A 22419-nucleotide genomic window follows, 5' to 3' on the forward strand; every position below is an offset into this window, starting at 1 on the left:
TATAGAGTCATAGAGTCATAGAGATGTACAGCACGGAAACAGACTCTTCGGTCCAACTTGTCCATGCTGACCAGATATTTAATCTAGATAACCTAATCTAGTCTCACCTGCCAGCACCTGGCCCACATCCCTCTAATATAAAAACAGATTACTGCGGATGCTGGAGTCTGAAACCAAAAGAGAAAATGCTGGAAAATCTTAGCAGGTCTGGCAGCATGTGTAAGGAAAGAAAAGAGCTGACATTTTGAGTCAAACTGACCCTTTGTCAAAGCTGAGCTTTGGTTTCACATCCCTTCCTATTCATATACCCATCCAGATGCCTTTCAAATGATGTAATTGTACCATCACTTCCTCTGGCAGCTCATTCCATACACACACACCACCCTCTGTGTAAAAAATTGCCCCTTAGGTCCCTTTTATATCTTTCCCCTCTCCCCCTAAACATATGCCGTCTCGTGCTGAACTCCCCCACACCAGGGAAAAGACTTTGTCTATTTACTCTATCCATGCCCCTCATGATTTAGTAAACCTCTAAGAGATCACCCCGCAGCCTTTGACGTTCCAGGGAAAACAGCCCCAGCCTATTCAGCCTCTCCCTATAGCTCAAATCCTCCAACCCTGGCAACATCCTTGTAAATCTTTTCTGAATCCTTTCAAGTTTCACAACATCCTTCCGAAAGGAAGGAGACCAGAATTGCACACAATATTCCAAAGGTGGCCTAACCAATGTCCTATACAGCCGCAACATGACCTCCCAACTCTTATACTCAATGCTGTGATCAATAAAAGAAAGCATACTAAATGCCTTCTTCACTGTCCTAACTACCTGCGACTCTACTTTCAAGGAGATGTGAACCTGCACTCCAAAGTCTCTTTGTTCAGCAACACTCCCCAGGACCTTACCATTAAGTGTATAAGTCCTGATAAAATTGCTTTCCCAAAATGCAGCACCTCGCACTTATTTGAATTAAACTCCATCTGCCCATTGGCCCATCTAGTCAAGATCATGTTGTAATCTGAGCTCACCTTCTTCGCTGTCCACTACACCTCCAATTTTGGTGTCATCTGCAAATGTACTAACTATACCTCCTATGTTTAGATCCAAATCATTTATATAAATGATGAAAAGTAGTGGACCGAGCACCGATCCTTGTGGCACTTCACTGGTCACAGGTTTCCAGTCTGAAAAACAACTCTCCTTCACCACCCTCTGTCATCCACCTTTGAGCCAGTTCTGTATCCAAATGACCAGTTCTAGAAAGTGTAAAAATAGATAAGTCCCTGGGCTGGGTGCAATTTATCCTGGGATTCTCTGGGAAGCCAGGGAGGAGATTGTTGAGCTTTTGGCTTTGATCTTTATATTGCCTTTGTCTACAGTAATAGTGTCAGAAGATTGAAGGATACTAAATGTTGTTCCCCTATTCAAGAAGGGGAATAGAGCCAACCTTGGAAATTTTAGACCTGTGAGCCTTACTTCGGTTGTGGGTAAAGTGTTGGAAAGGGTTATAAGTGATAGGATTTAGAATCACCGAGAAAGGAATACTTTGATTAGGGATAGTCAACACGGTTTTGTGAAGGGTAGGTCGTGCCTCACAAACCTTATTGAATTCTTTGAGATGGTGTCCAAACAGGTCGATGAGGATAAAGCAGTTGATGTGGTGTATATGGATTTTAATAAGGCGTTTGCCATGTTAGGCTATTGCACATAGAGACATAGGATTGAGGGTGATTTAGTGGTTTGAATCAGTAATTGGCTAGCTGAAAGAAGACTGAGGGTAATGGTTAATGGGAAATATTCATCCTGGAGTTCAGTTACACGTGGATCTGTTTTGGGTCCACTGTTGTTTGTCATTTATATAAATGACCTGGATGAGGGCATAGAAGGACAGGTTTGTAAATTTGCGGATGACACTAAGGTTGGTAGAGTTGTGGATAGTGACGAAGAATGTTGTCAGTTACAGGGAGACATAGATGAGATGCAGAGCTGGGCTGAGAGGTAGCAAATGGAATTTAATGTGGAAAAGTGTGAGGTGATTCACTTTGGAAGGAGTGACAGGAACGCAGTGTATTGGGCTGATGGTAAGATCCTTGGTAATGTAGATGAGCAGAGAGATCTTGGTGTCCAGGTACATAGATCCTTGAATGTTGCCACCCAGGCTGATAGGGTTGTTAAGAAGGCATACAGTGTGTTAGCTTTTATTGGTAGAGGGATTGAGTTTCGGAACCTGAGATCATGCTGCAGCTGTACAAAACTCTGGTGTAGCCAAATTTGGAGTATTGCATATAGTTCTGGTCACTGCATTATAGGAAGGATGTGGAAGCTTTGGAAAGAGTTCAGAGGGGATTTACTAGGATGTTGCCTGGTCTGGAGGGAAAGTCTTACAAGGAAAGGCTGAGGAACTTGAAACTGTTTTCATTCAAGAGAAGAAGGTTGAGAGATGACTTGAGACATATAAAATAATCAGAGGATTAGGTAGGTTGGACAGTGAGAGCCTTTTTCCTCAGATGGCGATGGCTAGCACGAGGGGACATAGATTTAAATTGAGGAATGATAGATATAGGACAGATGTCAGAGGTAGTTTCTTTACTCAGAGAGTAGTACGGGCATGGAATGCATTGCCTTCAACAGTAATAGACTCACCAATTTTAAGGGCATTTAAATGGTCATTGGTTAGGCATATGGACGAGACTGGAATAGTGTAGGTTCGATGGGCTTCAGATTGGTTTCACAGGTCAGTGCAACATTGAGGGCTTAAGGGCCTGTACTGCACTGTAATATTGGAGCAGGATTACTTCTGGTTCTGATTTGAATGTTTGTCTGTATCCATGAGAAGCAATCGGAATGTTAGAATTCCTGGACCAAAATAAAAGGCCAAAACAAAAGGCCAAAAGGCCAAACAAAATGCATTGATAATGGACTTGTTGACTGATTGCTGCTATCAATCTCCGACAATTAGTCTACAACAGCCACAACCATTAGGTGAGGATAATTTACAGTATCAGAAAGCTTGGGGATTGGTCCACAATCACCTTCTTTTCCTAAGTAAGCTACACTGACCCACAGGCAGAGGTGGGTACTGCAGATGCTGGAGATTAGAGTCAAGATTAGAGTGGCGATGGGAAAGCACAGCAGGTCAGGCAGCATCCGAGGAGCAGGAAAAATTGACGTTTCGGGCAAAAGCCCTTCATCAGGAAACCTGATCAGGAATTCCTGATGAAGGGCTTTTGCCTGAAACGTCGATTTTCCTCCTCCTCAGATGCTGCCTGGCCTGCTGTGCTTTTCCAGCACCATTCTAATCTACACTGACCCATATGTGATGTTTTAAATCCACTGCATTCCAAAATACTGCTTTGTGGAACATATAAGGGTAGCCTCTAGCCTGAAGTATAATTGGCCTTGGTCGCAAAGAAATCGGGTGGTCAGACCTTTTGGGACCACTTCCAGAGACATCACTGTTAGTAGACCCCAGTTGGTAAACAAAGACAAGTTCCATAGCTAATTAAGCCTGCCCTCTTTATTCATAAATTTCACCCTCTACCTTCGATACTTATTTAAATAAATCAAACAAGACTTCACTCCACTGGATTCTGCTCCTTCTGAAACGGTGGGAGCTAAGATCATTCCTGACTATGCGACGGTCAAAGGGAACACCCTAGTGATTCGACCTAACTTCGCAGCTTCTATTATTTTCCCGAAATGGCTTGCACCAAAATATCTGGGATCTGTCAGGATGCTGGAATGCCTTTGGTCGGTAAGAATAGCCCTCAGTGGGAGTGATGCACGGAGACTCTATTGTCTGTGCAGTTGTCACGGGGGGAGAGAGTTGATGAACAGTCACAGCCAGCGAGGTGAGAGCCTCTGAAGTGAACAGCTAACTTTCCGGAGACCCGCATCAGGGACAACAACTGTGTAATCTTTACATTTCATGCTGAGGGAATCATTTCAATAATAACAACTTTTAATTGCTTAATTATTATGCTAATATTCAGAGTCCTACCTTTATTATAATCTACTTTTTCTTTCAGCGTTTTGACATTATTTTGACTGGAAAGATTATTTTGACTGGTCTTCGTCTTGGAGGCGCCTCTGCTTCTTTTGAGATGGGGAGGTTGAACAGTCTGAATTTAGTGACTCTCGCCCTCAACTACAACCTTACAATAATCGGTGAGTGAGATATATGAGTGAATGCTAGAAAATTGATGAAACTGTCTCCTGTCTTACAATCATGTGTTGTGACTGTTGAACGTACAGATAAAACATTCCTGAGACAATCCCTCCAATAATTTCAAATATAGCTTGGTGGTCATCGCACCTTCACGTTTATTATGTTGAAAGTACAACAAAGTGTTCTATGTACGAATAAAGAACAGTCGAAAGTCCGTTTAGCAGTACAATGTATTCAGCTGTTGGAACTAATTATGTAGAAAGTATACAACTCTTAGGCAAGTGCTAGCATTTTATAATAAATATATGCAGTACCTGTACAAACTTTTGAATTTTGTGTCCCTTTTTCTGAATATATTTTACTACTCTCCACCTCCCAAAATTTTCCATGTCTCTGGTTTGGCAATTCCTCTTTAGTGCAAAATTCAAAAGTTTGAGCTGAAAATGTATCCAAAGTTGTGCCATGTTGAAATTAAAATGTACTTGAATATTTTACCAAACTCAAAATAAACAACTTAATCTAAAATGGACATCAATCTGTGTGAACAACTGAAGTCCAGGAAAACACCTATTCCTTCCTGTAGTGTGAACATTTAAGTTTGGACTTATTTAGCCATTATTCATGCAGAGGAAATTTGGAAACCTTTAGCTGGTGCAGCTTTCCAATTTTTGATGTGGTTTCTGCTAATGCCAGAAAAATCCATTCAAAAGGAACAGAAAACCAAGTCTCAGTCAGTACATGCAAAAAAAACCCACCCAAAATGCAATTAAAAGAGCAGAAAGATGAATATTTCTATCTAAACCTGAAGTGTTGATTATAATGTTGAGACAATCCCTCCTCTAACTGAGAATAAAGCATAGTTGGAAGATGGGAAACATTTGAGATTTGAGCTATGACCCGTTTTATTTATGAGATTTCATTGGACAAAAGGTTTAATGGACAATCACCAAAGATCAATGAGACTTTAATCTGAGAGCATAATGAATATTTTTCAGGCTGGAAGAAGATTTGTAATGGGTCGTATTGGGACCCTTTATTTTCCAAATTTATATTAATGGTTTAGAACTTGGAGTCCAGGAGAAAATTTCAAAGTTTGAAGATGGTACAAATCTGAACACACAGCAAACTGTGAGGAGCTCAGAAATTCAAAAGGCCATTGACAAATTGATGGAGTGGGCAGATAAGTGGCAAAAGAAGATCAGTGTGGATACATGTGAGGTTATGCATTTTGATAGAAAATTACGCAAAGACATTTTAAAATACACTTTTGCTCCAAAGGTATTAGTCGAAATGGTGTGCAGGAGCAGAAGGGTGTCAGAATTATGTGCATAAGTCATAAGGCAGGGCAGGTGGAGAGAATGGTTCATAAAGCATTCAGATTCCTCGGCTTTTTTTGGTAGGGACATAGGTACAAGCACAAGGAGGTGATGCTGAACTGTACAAGACAATAGATAGACCTCAGCTGCCATATTGTGAACAGTTCTGGGGGTCATGTTTTGAAGAGATGTGAACTCAATAGACAGAAGGCAAGAGAGTTTTATCAGAATGGATCCGGGGTCAAGAACCTCAGTATGAAGATAGATTGGTGAATCTGTGACTGTTTTCCTTGGAGGGAAAAAGACGAGGAGGAAATTTGATCAAAGTTTTCAAATTATCAGAGGCCTGGACAGAATCAACAAACTGTTCCCACTTGTAAACAGATTAAGAAGGAGAAGGTACAGATTTAAAGTGATTTTCAATCCAAGTAAATGTGATGTGAAAAGAAACTTATTCACGCAACAAGCGATTCGGGTCTGGAATGCATGGTGGAGGCTGGTTCAATCAAAGTATTTAAAGGTGCATTAGTTTATTATTTAAAATAGAAATATTGTGCAGGGTTATAGAGAAAAGATGAGAGAATAATACATAACTGTGATTCTCATTCAGAGAGTTTGTGTCGACATAATGTGCCAAATAGCTTTCTGATTCTATTGTAGTTGTGAAGGTAACTCAAATATGCCCAAAATTCTCTGACATTTTAACCAATTGATTTGTTTCTGATCGGATTGAGTATCTCTGTGTGCAAGTGGAAAAGAAATTCTGGGACCCCCTCTGTCTTTTTATGTTCCTCTTCTCTATCTCCAGCTTTCATACTCACTGGTTGCTTCTGTATATCTGTGTTATCTCACTCCACTCAATCACATGCATATTTAAAGTTGAATAAAGTATGAAGTAGTGTTACTCATGCCTCTGCCACCTACTATCTCAACATAACTTGTGTGTCATGGAACCTAATGGAAATTTATAACCCCTGAGCCAATTATTTTTTACCCTCAGGATGTGAACAGAGAGAGAGTCATTGTCATAGAGTCATAGAGATGTACAGCATGGGACCAGACCCTTCGGTCCAACCCGTCCATGCCGACCAGATATCCCAACCCAATCTAGTCCCACCTGCCAGCACCCGACCCATATCCCTCCAAACCCTTCCTATTCATATACCCATCCAAATGCCCCTTAAATGTTGCAATTGTACTAGCCTCCACCACTTTCTCTGGCAGCTTATTCCATACCTGTACCACCCTCTACATGAAAAAGTTGCCCCTTAGGTCCCTTTTATATCTTTCCCCTCTCACCCTAAACCTATGCCCTCTAGTTTTGGACTCCCCAATCCCAGGGAAAAGACTTTGCCTATTTACCCTATCCATGGCCCTCATAATTTTGTAAACCTCTAGAGAGACACATCGAGAAGCACCAATAGGAAGCAGGATGTGTGATATTAGCGTGTCTGCAGTAAAATTAAAGCATATAGGATTGGGGCTAATGTATTGAGAGGGATAGATAAATGGTTAGCTGACAGGAAATAAAGCATAGGAATAAATGAGTCTTTTTCTGAATGGCAGGCAGTGATTAGTGGGGTATCACATTAGATGAAATAGAGTCACAGGTAGACAGGATGGTGAATAAGGTTTGGTATGCTTGCTTTTATTGTGCAGTGCTTCGAGTATTAGGAGGTCATGTTGTCGCTGTACTGGACATTAGTTTGGCCACTTTTGGGGTATGTATTCAATTCTGTTCTCCCTGCTATAGGAAAGATCTGTGAAACTTGAAAGGGTACACAAAGGTTTACAAGGATTTTGCCAGGTTTGGAGGGTTTGAGCGGTAGGGAGAGTCTGAAAGGCTGGGGCTATTTTTCCTGGAGTGTCAGAGGCTGAGGGGTGACCTTTATAGAAGTTTATGAAATCATGGGGTCATGGATAGAGTGAATAATCAAGGTATTTTCCCCAGGGTAGCGAAGTCCAAAACTAGAGGGCATAGGTTTAAGTGAGAGGGGAAAGATTTAAAAGGGACATAAGGGGTAATTTTTTTCAGAGGGTGGTGTGTGCATTGAATGAGCTGCCAGAGGAAGTGATGGAGTTTGGTTCAATTATAACATTTAAAAGGCACCTGGATGGGTACATGATTAGGAAGGGTTTTGAGGAATGTGGGCCAAATGCTGGCAAATGGGACTAAATTAAATTAGGATAGCTGGCCGGTATGGACGAGTTGGACCAATGGGTCTATTTCTGTGCTGTACATCTCTATGACTCTATGAAGGAACTAAATGTAATATTTCAAAATTTGCAGATGACACAAAGCTGGATGTGAGGGTGAGCTGTGAGGACAATGCAGAGATGTTGCAGTGTGATTTAGATAGGTTGAACGGGTGGACAAATACATAACAGATGCAGATTAATGTGGATAAATGTGAGGTTATGCACAGGTGCAACAAGCAATAAAGAAGGCAAACTGTACGTTGGCCTTTACAGCAAGAGGATTTGAATCCAGAAATAAGGACGGCTTGCTGCAAATATACAAGGCACTGGTGAAGCCACATCTGGAATATTTTGCGCAGTTTTGGTCTCATTATCTGAGGGAGAATGGTTTTGCTATAGGATGAGTGCAATGAAGGTTTACCAAGTTGATTCCTGGGATGGCACAACTGATGTTATGAGGAGAGATTGAGTCAGTTAGGTTGTATTCACTGGAGTTCAAAAATATGAGTGGGGATCTCATACAAACCTAATTCTAATAAGACTAAACACATTAGATGCAGGAAGGATGTACCTGGTGGTCACAACCAGGGGTCATAGTTTAAGGACAAAGAGGAAACAATTTAGGGCTGAGATGAGGAGAAATTTCTTCACCCAGACAGTGGTGAACCTGTGGAATTCACTCACAGAAAGTGGCTGCAGACAAATCATTATGTGTTTTCAAGAAGGAGATAGATAAAGTTCTTTTGTTTAAAGAAATCCAGGGATATGGGTAGATGATGGGATTAGGGTATTGAGCTCAATGATCAGTCATGCTCATATTGAATGGTGGAGCAGGCTTGAGAGTTTGAATAGCCTACTCTTCTTCCTATCTTCTGTGTTACTATCTAACAGATCCCTCCTATCGTAAATTCAGTTAGAACAAAATCTTCCTCCTCAAAATAAATACTTTTTCTGAACAAAATAAAACTGTCCTTACTTCATTTCATATTAGTCTGAGCCTGAACCCAAGCTGTCATTCCATGTCCATGTCCATATACATGTCCATATCCATGACCATATCCATGTCCATATCTATGCCCATGTCTATATCCATGTCCATATCCACATCCATGACCATATCCATGTTCAGTGGACCAGACTGTATCCTTTTACTGATGCCCAAAGCCTCAGTGCAAACATTCACAAAGTCCAAATCTCTAATCCCAATTTGAGATGGTTTTATTGAAGGAGAAGATTACAATAACACTGGGAGTGGTATAAAGATGGGAATGCTGTCATACGTCGGTGCACACTTGGACCATTTAAAGTTTGGACATTTCAGAAATCTCATGAAAACCACAATAATTACATATTTGGCTCTAATTCAGCCATGAAAGTTTGGCTAAATCACCTTTTTCGAAGTTAATGCTGGCCCTTGGAAGCAATATCAATAGCAAAAATAAGATTCTATTTTATAGCTAGCTTGACTTCACACTAAGATAAGATACCCACTCTTATTTAAAAGTAATCCTATTTAGTTGCCAGCTTGTACAGTTGATATAGTCCTGCAAATACCAACCCTAAGCGATCTCTCCTAGAACTGATAATTCCATTTAACCTCCCCAGTCTTTCCCAAAAGCTGCTGTCATCAGCTCAACTTGTGAGAAAGCAAGGTTCACACCCAAAATGTCAAGTTGGAATTGCAATACCATGGAAAGAAGCAAATTACATCTTCTTTCAAGAAAAGACCTTGACAGTGTTGACTGGAACAAAAAGTTGGTGGGAAAAACATTAACTAAATGGGTTACCTTCAAAGAGTAAATGATTTTGGTCCAGTCAAATGGGAATTGTTAAACAAACAAATCTAGTGCTCCCAGGATGACAAAAGAGATAGACATTAAGAAGAGAAAGTCTGCTTCTGACAGGTGTCAGGTAGAAAATGAAACAGAGAATCAAGAAGAATATAGAAATATTTCAGAGGTGAAATTGTAAATAAGAGAAGCAAAGAGAAACAATGATAAAAGACTGGCAACCAACATGAAGGGCTGTGTGGAAGGTTTCTATAGGCATATAAATAGTTGAAGAGTGGTTAAAGGACTGATTATGAATCAAAAAGGGGATTTAAATTTGGAGTCAGGGGACGAGCTTAGATGTTAAATTAATACATTGCATCTGTCCTTACCAAAGAAGGAGATGCTACCTAGGTGACAGAGGAGAGATCTCAGTCACTACAAGGGCTCAAAATTTGATCAGGCAGAAGTGTTGGATAGACCTTTGGTACTTAAAGTTGACAAGGCACCAAGACCAGTTGAGATTAATCCAAGCATTTTGAAGGAAGTGAAGGCATAAAGTATAGGGGCACTGGCCATCATCACTCAGTCTTCCTTGGACTTGCCAGAACACTGAAAAATAGCAAATATTCTGGCCTTGTTTGAGAAGATAGTCCAGGCAATTATAGAACAGTTGGCGAAAGTTCAGTGGTGGGGAAGTTTCGAGCGATTATTTTTCAGATTAGAATTATGAGTCAAATGGAAAAAGGTGTGTTGATTAGGAAACATCAGCTTGGATTTTTAATGGGGAAATCATGTTTAATTAACTTGCTGGAATTTTTTTGAAGGGGAATCAGAAAGGCTTGATGAAGGTAATGCTGCTTATGTCTTATGCATGGACTTTCAGAAGGTATTTGATGTAGTGCCACACAGCAGTGAGGAAAGTTATAGGACATGGAATAAAAGAGTCAGTGATAATGTGAATACAACATTGACTGAGTGATAGGAAACAGACAATAAAGATTGAAGGAGATTTTTCAGGTTGAAGGAAGGTTTGCAGTGGTGTTCCCAAGATGATGGTATTAGGATCCTCTTTTTTATATATATATTTTAATTTTGTTGATTTTGATGTATAGGGAAAAATTTCAAAGTTTGCAGATGATGCAAACCTCAGTTATGAGGATAGAGTGAAGGATTTGGAACCACTCTCCTCAGAGAAATGAAATCAGAAGAGAGTTTTAAAAGTCATGAGTGGGCTGGATAGAGGAGACAGGGAGAAATTGTTCTCAATTGTAAAAGGGACAAGAATGAGAGGCCATAAATTTGTAGTGATTTGTATAAATTGTAAGGGTGATATAAGAAAAAAAACATTTGCACATAGTGAGTAGTTAGAGTGTGGAATGCACTGTTCTGAAAGTGTGGTGGAGGCAGAAGTATTTGAGGCATTCAAAAAGGCATTGAGTGGTTATGTGGATCAAAATAATGTGCAAGGATATGGAGAGAATACAGGAGATTGGCATAATGTAATGATGCTCATTTGTAGGGCCAATGCAGACACAATGGGCTGAATGGCCTTCTTGTGCATCATAAGATTTCTGTGATTCTGTGGTAAAGGAATTGCTGATGGCACATTGAAGTGTTACTTAGAACTGAGAGAGCCCAGATGAGATTCAGTTTGTACCATAGGTAGGAGTTGCAACATAGCTTCTTCTGTGGAAGCCATAGCAAAGTTTGAGGAAATGACAGCAAGCATGGCTGTAATATTGTACTCATAATGGCTGATCTGGGAGTACTGTCTGCAAAATCAGGTGTGAGAAAGCTCTTTTCAAAATTTTGCAACATTCAACAGATAATCCAACATCGGAAATTATGCAAAAACAAGAAGAACACTAATCATGTGCGCTTCTTCACTATTCCCACTTTCTCCCCAAACTATTTGGTCCTTCTAGCCCTCGGAACTATAACTAACTCCTTCTTGAAAGCATTCAATATCTTGACATCATTCTGTAGCATCCAAGGTCCATTTAGCTGCATTGTAGAGACGTAGGGAATGAGCCAGTTCTCCATCCCGTCCAGCAATTGTAGAATGAAGACAGATTTGGGCTTGGGAATGCATTGAAAATTTAGTAGCTACTGTGCCCAATAATCCACATCTACAGGAAACAGGGAATACTTGAAACCTCTGGATGTGCAGAAAGCCTTTGAGCTTGGTACTCACCATGTGATATCAGAACAATCCAGCTTTATTTATAAGAATGCAGTTTAACTGAAGGGTTGCTAGGAGTAGGTATGTATTGTAAAGACTTTCTTGATATCTGGGAGTACTTATGTGTAATAGTCACAAAAATAAGTGGGAGTAGTAGAGTACCACAGTATATAGAAGGAACATTCTTAACAGCTGAATAAACATCTGAAGCACCAAAATAAGGGAACTCACACAAAACCTAAATGTCAAGCTATGGAATAGACAGAGGAACTTTGGCCTCCACAAGCATAGAAACATAGAAGGTAGGAACAGGAGTTGGCCATTCGACCCCTCGAGCCTGCTCCCCCGTTCAGTATGATCATGGCTGATCGTCGAGCTCAAGGCCCTGAACCTGCTCTTCCCCCATGTCTCTTGATCCCTTTCGCTGCAAGAGCCATATCTACCTTTCTCTTGAAAACACTGAATGATTTGTCCTCAGCCACATTCTATGATCGTGGTTTCCACAGGCTCTCCACTCTCAAGCTTGCTTGGTTTACTTTCTCAGATGCACTTTGATAGTTTGTAACCTACTTAAATACATTCCCAAATAGTGTTTGGGAACCTTGATATTACATTCTCTTCACAATGGACAGGGTAGACTCTGGAGCTGGGTGGAGGGCATGCGGTTTATAAGGTGAATGTGTGGAATGTGACCACGACCCACTGTGCACTCACCTTTGCCCTTTCTGTGCTGTCAGAAGACCATTGAGTCAGACAACATGATTGTGTGTGAGGAAACGGTGTTTGAATGAGTTGAACTTTCAGCCCAGACTTTACCCTGCCATGGACAGGGGGAAGGGCACTTGTTAACATACTTATAAAAGGCTTTTTTAAAATAAAAGGTAAGTGACTTTTTCATTATTCCATGTGGATCCAGGGGAGCGGCAGCTTCCTTCCTCTCACCATGAGACTCACCAGATTTACAAGGAACCCCATGGTCTCTCTGAATCTCCCCCAGGTCCCCCAGTTGCAAACTTTCTCACACTGAATTTCAGCGAAACCTCTCCCACAACTGACAGGCACCAACCCAAAGATTTATAGCTTCTGTTGTCTGCTGCTTGTATTGCCTTCTACTCTCCAGCCAGCTTCTTATTTGATCAGCTATAGTGCATAGCAGGAGAATGGAGCTATGAGATGTCTTGGTGTCAGGACCTCTGTGTCTCCAGGCTTGCTGGGTTCTTAGGTTGTTTCTTACCTCACTTCGTTCTGTGCCATCTCCACCTCCCCATAAACATTCTGACCCCTTACCTCACGTGACCCGAATATAAAATGTTGCACTTGCTTTTAAAATATTTGAACATTTGCCGCTGAAAATTGATCAGAGGTTTTTTGGGCCGGATCTTTTTTCAATTCCAAGCCAACTTTCTGACAAAACAGAGAACAAAAATGGCTCATTACCTGCAAGCATTTGGGAAAAGTCTGAGTTTGCAAAAGGCACTATTTAATTGCAAGTTCTTTCTTGTAATAAGCCATAAATCCGAAGCTGTTTTATTTTCCAATGCCGCACCAGATGTGGTTGCCGAGTTTTTGTGTGCCTCCAAATCAAGAATAGTGAGCATTTCACTGAGAACGTATTGAATTTTAACTCATTGAAGGAAGGTATTCAGCCCATTGTGCTTGTGCTAGCTCTTTGAAACAGCTATCCAAATGGCATCTATCAACTTATAACCCACTTAGAGTCATAGAGTCATAGAGATATATAGCATGGAAACAGACCCTTCGGTCCAACTCATCCATACCGACCAGATATCCCAACCCAATCTTGTCCCACCTGCCAGCACCCGGCCCATATCCCTCCAAACCCTTCCTATTCATATACCCTTCCAAATGCCTTTTAAATGTTGCAATTGTACCAGCTTCCACCCATCCTCTGGCAGCTCATTCCATACACATACCACCCCCTGTGTGAAAAAGTTGCCCCTTAGGTCTCTTTTATATCTTGCCCCTCTCACCCTAAACCTATGCCCTCTAGTTCTGGACTCCCCAACCCCAGGGAAAAGACTTTGCCTATTTATCCTATCCATGCCCCTCATAATTTTGTAAACCTCTATAAGGTCACCCCACAGCCTCGGACGCTCCAGGGAAAACAGCCCCAGCCTGTTCAGCCTCTCCCTGTAGCTCAGATCCTCCAACCCTGGCAACATCCTTGTAAATTTTTTTCTGAACCCTTTCAAGTTTCACAACATCTTTCCGATAGGAAGGAGACCAGAATTGCATGCAATATTTCAACAGTGGCCTAACCAATGTCCTGTACAGCCACAACATGACCTTCCAACTCCTGTACTCAATACTCTGACCAATAAAGGAAAGCATACCAAACGCCTTCTTCACTATCCTATCTACCTGCAACTCCACTTTCAAGGAGCTATGAACCTGCACTCCAAGGTCCCTTTGTTCAGCAACACTCCCTAGGACCTTACCATTAAGTGTATAAGTCCTGCTAAGATTTGCTTTCCCAAAATGCAGCACCTCGCACTTATCTGAATTAAACTCCATCTGTCACTTCACAGCCCATTGGCCCATCTGGTCAAGATCCTGTTGTAATCTGAGGTAACCCTCTTCGCTGTTCACTATACCTCCAATTTTGGTGTCATCAGTAAACTTACTAACTGTACCTCTTATGCTCGCATCCAAATCATTTATATAAATGACAAAAAGTATAGGGCCCAGCACCGATCCTTGTGGTACTCCACTGGTCACAGGCCTCCAGTCTGAAAAACAACCCTCACCACCACCCTCTGTCTTCTACCTTTGAGCCAGTTCTGTATCCAAATGGTTAGTTCTCCCTGTATTCCATGAGATCTAACCTTGCTAATCAGTCTCCCATGGGGAACCTTGTCGAACGCCTTACTGAAGTCCATATAGATCACATCTACTGCTCTGCCCTCATCAATCTTCTTTGTTACTTCATCAAAAAACTCAATCAAGTTTGTGAGACATGATTTCCCACACACAAAGCCATGTTGACTATCCCGAATCAGTCCTTGCCTTTCCAAATACATGTACACCCTGTCCCTCAGGATTCCCTCCAACAACTTGCCCACCACCGAGGTCAGGCTCACTGGTCTATAGTTCCCTGGCTTGTCCTTACCACCCTTCTTAAACAGTGGCACCACGTTAGCCAACCTCCAGTCTTCCGGCACCTCACCTATGACTATCGATGATACAAATATCTCTGTAAGAAGCCCAGCAATCACTTCTCTAGCTTCCCAGAGAGTTCTAAGGTACACCTGATTAGGTCCTGGGGATTTATCCTCCTTTAACCGTTTCAAGACATCCAGCACTTCCTCCTCTGTAATCTGGACATTTTGCAAGATGTCACCATCTATTTCCCTACAGTCTATATCTTCCAGATCCTTTTCCACATTAAATACTGATGCAAAATATTCATTGTTTTACAAAGAATAACTTGCCTACATATTATAATCAATGTGGTTTCAAGTCTGTGATCTCGAGATGCTTTTTATTCCTATTGTGATGACTGTTTCCCTAAAATGTTTGTTTTGATTTTAAAATGATGAATATGTGTACGGTACTCTACATGTAATACTTGCTGTGTGCTTCTTTCAGGGAAGATCTGGATAACAGTGATGATAGTATTCAGGCTACTGGTGGTCATTGGTGTTGGCTATCCTCTGTACCAGGATGAACAAACAAAATTCACTTGTGACACCATGCAGCCAGGATGCTCCAATGTATGCTACGATGCTTTCTTTCCTGTATCCCACTGCAGATTTTGGTTTGTACAGGCCATCGTGCTCTGCTTGCCTGTAGCTTTTTTCATCCTACATGTGGCCCACAGAATGCCAATGCAAAATGCAAAAGCGAGTTCCCTCCAGTGCCTGCAGAATCCGGCTGAAACTTCGTCCATCAGAAAAGAGCCTGTGAGAAGTGCTTCCACGACTAGGAAAAGCCAGGAGTTAAATCTCCATTTGATGGACATCCCCGATGAAGCCAAGGCTGTAAATGAAGACCTCAGAATAAGGCAAAGAACTCTTAATTTCTGCGAGGCATATGTGCTTCAGTTACTTTTGAGGACTTTATTGGAGGCAGGATTTGGTGTTGGCCAATATTATTTGTTTGGATTTTTAGTCCCAAATAGGTTTGTCTGCTCCAGTTATCCATGTGCCAACAGAGTGACCTGTTATCCCTCCCGACCCACTGAGAAGACATTGCTGGTTAATTTTATGTTTGGGGCCACTGCACTCTCCTTTCTCCTGAACTTTGTGGATCTGATTTATGTAATTAAGCAGGCTGTCAAGCAAAATAAGAAGAATAAGTTGCAGATGAAACACTTTTATCAAGCAGAGTCCTATCATGACATCCCAAGTGAACCCCGTGAGCTTCCTGAGCACAGTGTAGTCCAAGAGCATGAAATGCATGTGACAGAAAGGCGAGAGAGTGGGGCAAGTGCAGGCAGTGAAGCAAAATCTTGCAAGTCAGGGCAGGAGGAAGGCACTTGTGTGCACTCAGGGGTGCTGTCAGAGGATGTGGCTCTCTCTAACACCAACAGCAACAACACACATCTCACCGTGCTCATGTCCAGCCCTGCTTCTATGAGAGAACCCCCTGACAGGAAGTTGGCCCTCTTTGAGAAGGTGCAGGGGACCTCTCCTCCTGCCTTCAGCAGCTGCGCAGCCCGCCTGCCAGGTCAGCAAGGCTCCAGATTACGGCAGCACACACTACTGAAACCCACCCAAGCTCCACCGAGCAACAGTCAGCTGATAGATGAGTACAGGCTTGTTCATATGCGGGTCACAGACAGCCAGTCGAATTGCAGCATAGGCAGTAGGAGAAAGAAATCTGAGTGGGTTTAGCAGCAGCAAACCAAAAATAAAATCCTGAGCATGCCTCAAAGAGCAACCACCCTTTGCTGAAATACTTTATGCATTTGAAAAAACCTTAAAAGTACTGTGATCAGTAGTGTGCAGTGTCAGATATAAGAATGGGAATGTTTTAACTTATTTGTTACTAAATGTGTATCAGGCTTGGGAGACAGTAGGTGGCACTGTTTCCCTCCATTTTGAGAAGTGTATCGGACTGCAGTAACAGCCTTTTGATAGAAGTGATTGGTTGAATGGTAACCTGCTAAGCACATTCTAATCCAGACATCCTGAATGGTTGTGAAGAGTGGATTTGAATACCAATGTAAAGCCACCATTTTAATTATGATACTCAACATTTTGTATGTCCCATTAGTGAATCTGATAAGTTCAAAGTTTAATATCAAACTCTATCATGCCCAAATAATGGCACTTAGGACCCACAGTTGTGAAGCCTCTCTCTCTCTCAGAGCCTATAGAAAAGTCCAAGATGCATCCAACCAAAGGCTGACAACCTGTTCTATGGACAGTGCTATAAGTGTGACAGATGTATCAGAGGCTCTACTTTGGAAGGGAGTGTGAGCAAAGCCATTCTTCTAGAAAGACACCAAAGGCCTTCCTGTGTGACAGACACCCTATGCTTCCAAAGGGACTCTTTAATGGTTAAATTGATGTCATCAATCTTATTATCCCTTTTAATAGTAAGATGAGGGGAACTGGCCATGTAGTTGTACAAGCCACGAGCTCCACAAAGACTTTTTAAGGAGCGTAAAGGATGGAAGTCCGCATCTATCCTGCGAATACGTCCAGACAGGATTCTGTGATAAATGGTAGAAGAAACAATGCTGGTTAAAATTCAAGTACAATCTTCTTCTATTTCCTATTCCAGACCCAGTTTCTGACCACCATACATCAGCAAATCCCAGCATAGGTTTCCATTTACAGTTACTAAACATTCCTGCCTTGCAGACGATCCTTATGTTCTTGTTTCTGTCTCACATAGTTTTCCCTTCATTGAGTTCAAGAAACTCAGAAGCTGACCTTTCTTGTGAATTTGTGACAATCCTGTCCTAAGTTTGTTGGTCACTTTGTTAGGTATGATTTTCTTTCCCTGTCATGAGTTACAACAGAATCAGTTGCTGGTGACCAACCTTTTCTGTATTGTTTATTTTTCAATTGTGACTTTTCAGTGCTGACTGTGGGAATTATACTATGTGAGGTACTAGACTTTTAACAAGTGATTCACTAGTCACATTGACTGACTGAACTTCATGACTGTGCACTGAGGTCTGTCCCACATCTTGCTGGTCCTCACCTTCTGAGCCATTTTCCTATTGTCTTGTTTGGATCTTTCTGTCTGACCTGCTGGTACTAGTCTTCATGCACATCAGAAATGGTGATCTGATCCAGATATCACAGTAGCCAAAACTCATTGGCTCTCCTCACTTAAGTTGGTACAGCTCCCTAATTTGCAGTCCTAAGGTGTGGCCCTAGTGTGTACAACCAGTTACTTGGAATCATAAGTGAGAGATGGAGAACTGTGGGATGTTGGTCTTCCCTTGCACTTACTTGACGTGAGTGTGTGACTTGGCAGAAGAATCGAGGGAACAAGTTCTCACAAACACTCCCACATTCTCATGGCATGGTGGCTCAGTGGTTAGCACTGCTGCCGCACAGCACCAGGGTCCCAGGTTCGATTCCAGACTCAGGTGACTGTCTGTGTTGAGTTTGCATATTCTCCCTGTGTCTGTGTGGGTTTCCTCCGGGTGCTCTGGTTTCCTCCCACAGTCCAAAGACGTGCAGGTCAGGTGAATTGGCCATGCTAAATTACCCATAGTGTTCAGTGCATTAGTCAGAGGGAAATGGGTGTGTGTGGGTTACTCTTCGGAGGGTCGGTGTGGACTTGTTGGGCCGAAGGGCATGTTTCCACACTGTAGGGAATCTAATCAAAATTCCATACATTTAAATTGCGATGAAATGTTTGGAATAATCTAACAGAAAGAGTAAGCAAGGAAGTAAAAACAGAAATTATGGATATACTCAGTTACTCAGGTATCCATTTTCGGTCTGAACGACAGATTTAACTTGATAACCTTTAGAGTAAAAATTATGAAGGGAAATTCAAAATATAGTGAGACATTAGGCTCATGATCTTTCCTTGCCTTTGATATTTTCTCTCATTCTTGTCACAACTTTAAGTTTTAAAAGGAGATTCTGATAGTGAGGCATCTTCTTTAATTTAGATTATGTAAAGCCTTTTGAGAAATGAATCATTTTTGTTTGGGTACTGCAAAATTAAGATGAAAAAGGCGAATGTTCAATCATAGTTGAATTCTAAAATATTAGATATGACCCTTCTCCATCTGCAATGAAAGCATTATATGTAGCATTATTCATTTCATGAAAGTCCATGATATGATGCTTGGCCCATGGTGCCAGTGAGGGAGGATGTAGAGGGAAAGCCCCATTGGTTTGCTGCTAGGTAGGTGAAATCAAACTGTGCTCCTGTTCCCGATGTTGTGAATTCTACTGGAAAATGCTGATGTGTGGTTGGTCATCAGATGGGGATAAAAGGGATAGAGTAAGGAAATGGGAGTACTCTTAGCTATCATGTGCCCCCGGTCCACTTTATTGCATTACATGAGATACTCAACTGTTGAGTTTCAAACCTGAAGAATAGACACTTAGGCAAGTAGGCTGCTTTTCACATAAGTTAGTTTTTTTTCAGTAGACAATAGAGAAGTGATTTAAAAAGAACAGTTAGAAAAAGAAGTGTATTTATTTGTGAAATATCAAGGAATGCATACTCAAATATTTTATTTGAGTTAATGTAACTGACGTTGCCACAAGTCTGGATCCATTTTATAGGTGCTAAATAAACATACATACAACATCAGAGCAGGATAGTGTAGACTTTTGAAATTTACTTGCTGCATATTGTATTACACAGATTGCCTGCCTGCTTTCTGAAAAGGTGGCTGTTGCAATATTTAAAATTTTGATTTCTAACAGCTCTGTGGGATTTAAGATTGCAAGGCCATGAGAAAGCTAAGAATAGAATGGCATTGGCTCATTGTGCCTACTTTTTGCACAGGATGGCCAATGTAGGCTTCTGTTCCTTATGCTCTAAGTAGAAGGTCAGATATGATGCTGTTGAATTCCAGAGCATGTCCAAAGGGCCTGATGATCTACTCCTGCTCTTATTTCTTAGGTCAGGACTTGGGCAATGTCAGATACCCTTCAGATAGAGATAACTTGCCTACTTTTGCATGGAGCTACATTCGATCTTTTGGCAAAGTCTGTAGAGTTTTGTTATTCACTCTTACTGCACCCTTCTTTCTATCTCCTTTCTGCTGCTGTTCTAGTATTTTTTATTGCCATCCCAAAGGTCTCTTTTAAATTCACCACTGCCCTCTTCAAGCAGTTTTTACATCCTGTCTCTTTGCAAATCTTATATCAGCTTGAGAGTTAACAAAAGAAAAGATTTGAAAAAATGCCACAGAACTCAAGTTAAAACATATTAAAATATTTCCTCTGTTCTTCTTGGTCAGATGCTTAGTGTATTCTTTTTCAGTACCCTAAATAACAATAGTACTGAAGCATTTCAATAGTAATTCACTAGTACAGATGGCTCTGGAGTATCCTGAAATAGATTAGGTTTTGCATAACCAAAATGGCTTTTACAGCACACTCTGTTATCTGGATACGCCTAAGGTAAACTGTATCCTATTTCCAACCAACCCTAGCAACCCATTCTGTCCAAAAATTCCACATTAATACTGTCTAATCTCCAAAAGCAATTGATTAAAAAGTCATGAAAGGCTCATTATAAAATAGAGTCAGAGTTTTCAGGAGTGACATTAAGAAACTGTAATAAACATAGGAAATGGTAGAAGTTCAGAATTCTCTTCCTCAAGCAGGAATTGATACTAAATCAATTGTTCATTTTAAAATCTGGGATTAGTAAATACTTGTTAACCAAAGGAAATAAGAGATATGGGGCAAAGGTGGGGACATGGGGTTAGGTCACAGATAAGTAAAAATCTCAATGACTGGTGAAATATTCTCAAGGGGCTAAATAGCCTTGTCTTGTTCTTGTATTCATAGAATGTCTTATTCACCCCCACACTTCAACTATTTAACTTTGACTTGCTGACCTCCATAGGCAACTCCCTTCTTCCGCAAACCCAGCTACACAGGAACCATCAAACCCCATGGACCATTAGATCATCTTAATTTGCATTGATTCATGTAATTTTCTGTCTCATTTTCAACTTAATGCTTATGTAGTTTTTTTTGAAGAAATTAACAATTTTGATAGAAGCCTGTTTTACATATTCACTGTTCTGCCTACAAAACAGTAACTTTACAAAAGTTATTAACTGACTGCGATGTACTTTGGGACATTTGATAATATGTTGTTTAAAAATAAGCCTTTGTGCATGAGGCTTTTTAATTCTAAACCTGTTTCCTAAAGTTAAGTTGTCACGATCTGAGCTGATGGTGCTCACTAGCATTTCAACATTCTTGATTGTGCGCCTCCTTTATTTTCCTCCCAACACGAATGTAATTTTATGATTCTTAGATGGATCGCTTCTACATCTTAGACCAATCCTTAATGATCTCCTCCCAGCCATCTCCAGTATCTTTCTGACATTTTGGATGTGTGGTATGTAAAAGAGCAAAATTCAAAAGGTAGTCTGGCGAATTAATGCTTATATGTTAGGATATCAAACATCTTGAGATGACTGTAGTGACATCGCTTATACAATGTAGGTGAAGTTCTGTAAAGTTATGATAAGATGGATTGTGTAGACATGAACAAATTCACATTAAAAATAACAACTAATTATTCAAATGATTTGTTGCCTTGTACTATAAAATAAATTGATACTGTTTTCATAGAAGGTTGGCTTAATGCTATAGATAATATGAGTATTCCTCTGAGTGTCCATCAATGGAATTAAATATATGTCCAAACATTTAATCCTTAGTCCAGTATTCTTTCTGTAAGTGTGAACATTTCCCCACATATTTCTCATCAATATGTTAATGTGTTGGGAAGAAAAGTCATATCAGACTCAAAACATTAACCTGTTTCTCGCTCTGCAGATTCTGCCAGACCTCTTCATTTCTCTAGCACTTCCTGTTTTATTTTGGATATCTAGCATTTGCAGTATTTTGTTTTTATATTAATAACTCAGCCATCTTTTTTATTGGTTTCAGGTGATAGTGGATTAGGAGGGGTGAGTCTCAAAAGAGATTAGGTGGAACAAAACATAGATATGTTTTCAATTTCTAAATTGGGCTGATTCCATGATTCCAATGTGTTGGAGAAATGCCAGTTGGGAAATCACAGACCAATTGATAGCCTGTGTATTGGCCTGATATGATCATAGAATCCCTACAGTGTGGAAACAGGCGAATCAAGTCCACTCCGACCCTCCGAAAGAGTAACCCACCCAGACCCATTCTCCTACCCTATTACTGTACAGTTACCCCTCACTAGTGCACCCAGCCTATACATCCTCAAACACTATTGGCAATTTAGCATGGTCAATTCACCTAACCTGCACATCTTTGGATTGTGGGAGGAAACTGGAGCATCCGAAGGAAATCCACGCACGCACGGGGAGAATGTGTCCCCTCAATTAACTTAGTGATCTCAGACTAAACCCCACTCTCTGCAACTGGATCCTCAGCTTCCTGACCCACAGGCCACAATCTGTGAAGATTGGGGACAATATTTCATCCTCACAAACACTCAACACTGGAGCTCCCCAGGGATGCATTCTCAACCCCCTACTGTACTCACTGTATACCTATGACCGCGTCACCAAATACCAGACTAATGCCATTTACATGTTCGCTGATGGCACCACCATTGTCAGTCGAATCTCAGATGGTGACAAAACAGACTAC

General features: G+C 41.0%; 1 protein-coding gene across 1 annotated transcript; it reads left to right on the top strand.

The window, feature by feature from the left end:
* The first annotated feature begins 4034 nt into the window (after window positions 1-4034).
* Window positions 4035-21588, top strand: gjd4 (gap junction protein delta 4). The gene is made up of 2 exons (XM_043691047.2): window positions 4035-4165; window positions 15245-21588. The coding sequence occupies exons 1-2, from the start codon at window positions 4102-4104 to the stop codon at window positions 16489-16491; spliced, it is 1311 nt and encodes a 436-aa protein (XP_043546982.2). The 5' UTR covers window positions 4035-4101; the 3' UTR covers window positions 16492-21588.
* The last annotated feature ends 831 nt before the right edge of the window (window positions 21589-22419 follow it).

Source organism: Chiloscyllium plagiosum, unplaced genomic scaffold (assembly GCF_037043375.1).
Source record: "Chiloscyllium plagiosum isolate Xiang-an unplaced genomic scaffold, Cpla_swu_hap1 HiC_scaffold_5, whole genome shotgun sequence".
NCBI classification, from domain to species: Eukaryota; Metazoa; Chordata; class Chondrichthyes; order Orectolobiformes; family Hemiscylliidae; genus Chiloscyllium; species Chiloscyllium plagiosum.